We start from the raw sequence: 3,152 nt of genomic DNA, 5'->3' as shown, positions 1-3,152 counted from the left end.
GTCTCTAGGGTAACGCTTGCTCCCCTGCTGTAGATTCATACTCATGGCTGCCAGTTAAAGCAGTAAAAGGGCTCCACTAAACTCCCCCTTCTCTGTGTGTGTGTTTGTGTGTGTGTTTCTGTGTGTGTGTTTCTGTGTGTGTGTGTGTGTGTGTGTGCGTGTGTGTTGTCCCCAGAAGGAATGCTCAACAACACGCGTGACTCCAGTGTGATGGACACCCTGCCGCTGAACGGTAACCACGTGAACAGCTACACCATGCCCGGCGGCGAGTACCTGAGCGACTGCGTGCAGATCATCGACCGCGGCTACAGCACCATGCACAAGGAGACCACGCTGGAGAAGAAGATCCTGAAGGAGCTCACCTCCAACTACATCCCCTCCTACCTGAACAACCACGAGCAGCAGCGGCCCAGCGAGCACAGCCGCAACCTGACCAACAAGACCCTCAACGGCATGGGCGCCAGCAGTGGCATGGGCATGGGCTCCACCTCCGGGCTGGGCATGAGTGGCGGAGGGGGTGGTGGTGGCGCTGGAGGAGGTGTCTGCCAGGATGACGCCATGGTGCTGGACAACCCCGCCGCGTACCCCCATGACGAGGCCGTGGGCCTGAGCCTGGAGATCATCCGCGAGGAGTCCCAGGCTCCCCTGCTGCCCCCGCGGCCCCCTCCGCCCGAGAACCACCAGCCCCTGCAGACCTTCTCCACCCGACGCCGGCACCCGGCCCAGGAGACCAATGAGAGCTTCTTCCCCCTGCTGCCCGGAGAGCGAGTGGTGGCGCTGGGCGAGCCGGGGTCCTCGCAGACGCACGGGCACCAGCACCACGGGCGCCCCTCGCACACGCGTTCCCCCTCGCCGCCGCTCAGGGACTCGCTCTACACCAGCATGCCGGCGCTCGCCGACCTGCCCCACGGCGAGATGATGAACGGCGTCATCCACGACGACGACCACGAGGAGGACGACGAAGACGAGGACGAGGAGGAGGACGAGGAGGACGGGAGTGACCTGCAGCTGCCCAACGGGAAGAGCGGCAGCGGCAGCATGGACGCTAACGACGACGTCTACTACAAGAGCATGCCCAACCTGGGCAACGGCCGGAACCAGGTCCAGCACGAGCTGCACAGCTACTACCAGATGGGCCGCGGGGGCAGCGACGGCTTCATCGTGGCCCCCGAGAAGGAGGACTCGTCCCCGGAAGAACCGCCAGTGGACCCTTCGCACCTGGTGACCAGCCTATAGACAGGAAGCCACTGGCCTGGGTGGCCCAGGGCATGAGCTCGAGAATGTGTGTGTGTGAGAGAGAGAATGAGAGAGTGTTTGTTTGTGTGTGTGTGTGTGTGTGTGGGTGTGTCGGTATGTTTGGGTGTGTGTGTGTGTGTGTGTGTGTGTGTGTGGGTATGTTTGTGTGTGTGTGTGTGTGTGTGTGTGTGTGTGTGTGTGTGTGTGTGTGTGTGTGTGTGTGTGTGTGTGTGTGTGTCTATGGGAGTGTGCTCCTGCCTGACCCCTCACAGAGCTAGAGATGCTAATCGGAGCTCAGTTATGTGAACACGTGATGCCATACGACTGAGGCGGTGGGGCCGAGCGCCTGAATGAGAACACTCACTGTGTGTGAATAGAGAAAATGGTGGTCGGAATAAAAAAAAACTTTGATAAAGGAAAGGGAGGGACATACTGACCTTACACACTGGCTACACCTGACTTGTGGATACTTGTTCGATGTTATCCGTTAATCTTAGACTTGACTTTTTACAGTCTGCCAACTGTTTGAACAGCCCACGTCCACTGCAGTGCATCCACAGGGTCTTCATCAGGAGAGCCACTCCAAAAGACAGCGTCCCAGGTTGGGTCTCTTTCACACCTGTATCAGAGGATTTCTACACGGTGTGGGGACATAATCTAAAGAAGACATTTGAGATGAAACTCAGACTAGCTGCCACATAGAGTATGTAACCCCAGTGATACATGACTGTATCAAACTACATTACCCACACTCCTCTCTTTCATACCTTACTTTTTGGACTGCTGCATACATCCTCTCACATTCCCACAGGTTTCGAAACACTCTTTTGTTTTGTTGTCAGTACTTTCTCCTGATATATTAGTTCACACCCTGAGGAAAGCATCTTGTGTGAACACAGACTTCAAGCATCTTTCGATATATCCCCCCTTTTCCCCCTTTCTGCTAAGAGTTTCAGTTATTGAGGAGATTATTGAGAAAAAAAAACATGAAACAAAACCTAAATACAGAGAAATATAATGTATTTCTGTGTAAAATGTACAGATTCAAGCATTGCATATGATATGCATTTCATGACTTTTTTTATTTTGTACTTTTGTCTGTGTGTGTTTTACTAGAGCCTATTTCTTTCTTATACTCTGGGGCCTCCATTATTTGACCCTACAGTGCCACTAGGAGTGATCCCTCCTCTCTCTCTCTCTCTCTCTCTCGCTCTCGCTCTCTTTATCATTCTTTTATGAAATAGAACAAGCACCACTGAACAAACACCACATTTTTCTAGCATTATATAACCACTTTTTAGGACTATACTTATAGTTTGGTTCTCCACTGAGTAGAAGTAATCGCTAGGCGACTCATGGATCAATACCAAGGGAGGCGAAGCTGCACCTGATGGGAGGCAAAGCGAGGCATCCTGTCCGCTCACACGAGGCTCAGAAGGGGGTTGGGCAGCTCCTTGTGTTGCAGCTGTGGAGTAAACACGTTTCCTGCGTTAGCTTAGCATAGAGCAACAGCTGCTCCTCCTCAGTGCAACAAACACAATGATCTCACCGTCGCAGACCACAGACGGAGCGTCTCTCTTTCCTTTTCTTATCAAACTCAATGTGAATTTATGTCTGAAGAGATGTGGTCTCTGAAAGGGCACACTTAGGGAAGAACAACATCGCTGTGTAAACACTAAACCCAGGATGTTTCTCATGATAAAGACGTGGTTTACTTATTTGAGAGAGGAGAGTAAACTGTAGCTTGCACATACCCCCCCCCCCCCTCCCCCACCTGCATCCTCATCCCCTTACAAGCCCCTTTCCCAAAGGATAAAAAAAACTATATTTATTTGTTGGATGGTTTTCATGCAAAGAACATTTACGATTTAAACTGCGAAGAGTAGAGGTCCAAATAAGAGTGACAATGCAGCACT

The 3,152-nt window shown here is 52.2% G+C and overlaps 1 protein-coding gene across 1 annotated transcript in view; it reads left to right on the top strand.

The window, feature by feature from the left end:
- Positions 1-1,236, top strand: part of adgrl3.1 (adhesion G protein-coupled receptor L3.1) — a gene marked incomplete at both ends in the record, with an annotated part of 74,689 nt that extends 73,453 nt beyond the window's left edge. The window contains one exon of the mRNA XM_080859245.1: positions 176-1,236. Coding sequence (XP_080715371.1) covers positions 176-1,236 — 1,061 coding nt within the window. The remainder of the gene's footprint in view (positions 1-175) is intronic.
- Between the last annotated feature and the right edge of the window lie 1,916 nt (positions 1,237-3,152).

This window comes from Sprattus sprattus (assembly GCF_963457725.1).
Source record: "Sprattus sprattus genome assembly, chromosome: 20".
Classification (NCBI taxonomy): domain Eukaryota; kingdom Metazoa; phylum Chordata; class Actinopteri; order Clupeiformes; family Clupeidae; genus Sprattus; species Sprattus sprattus.
This window is presented reverse-complemented; position numbering and strand designations above follow the sequence as displayed.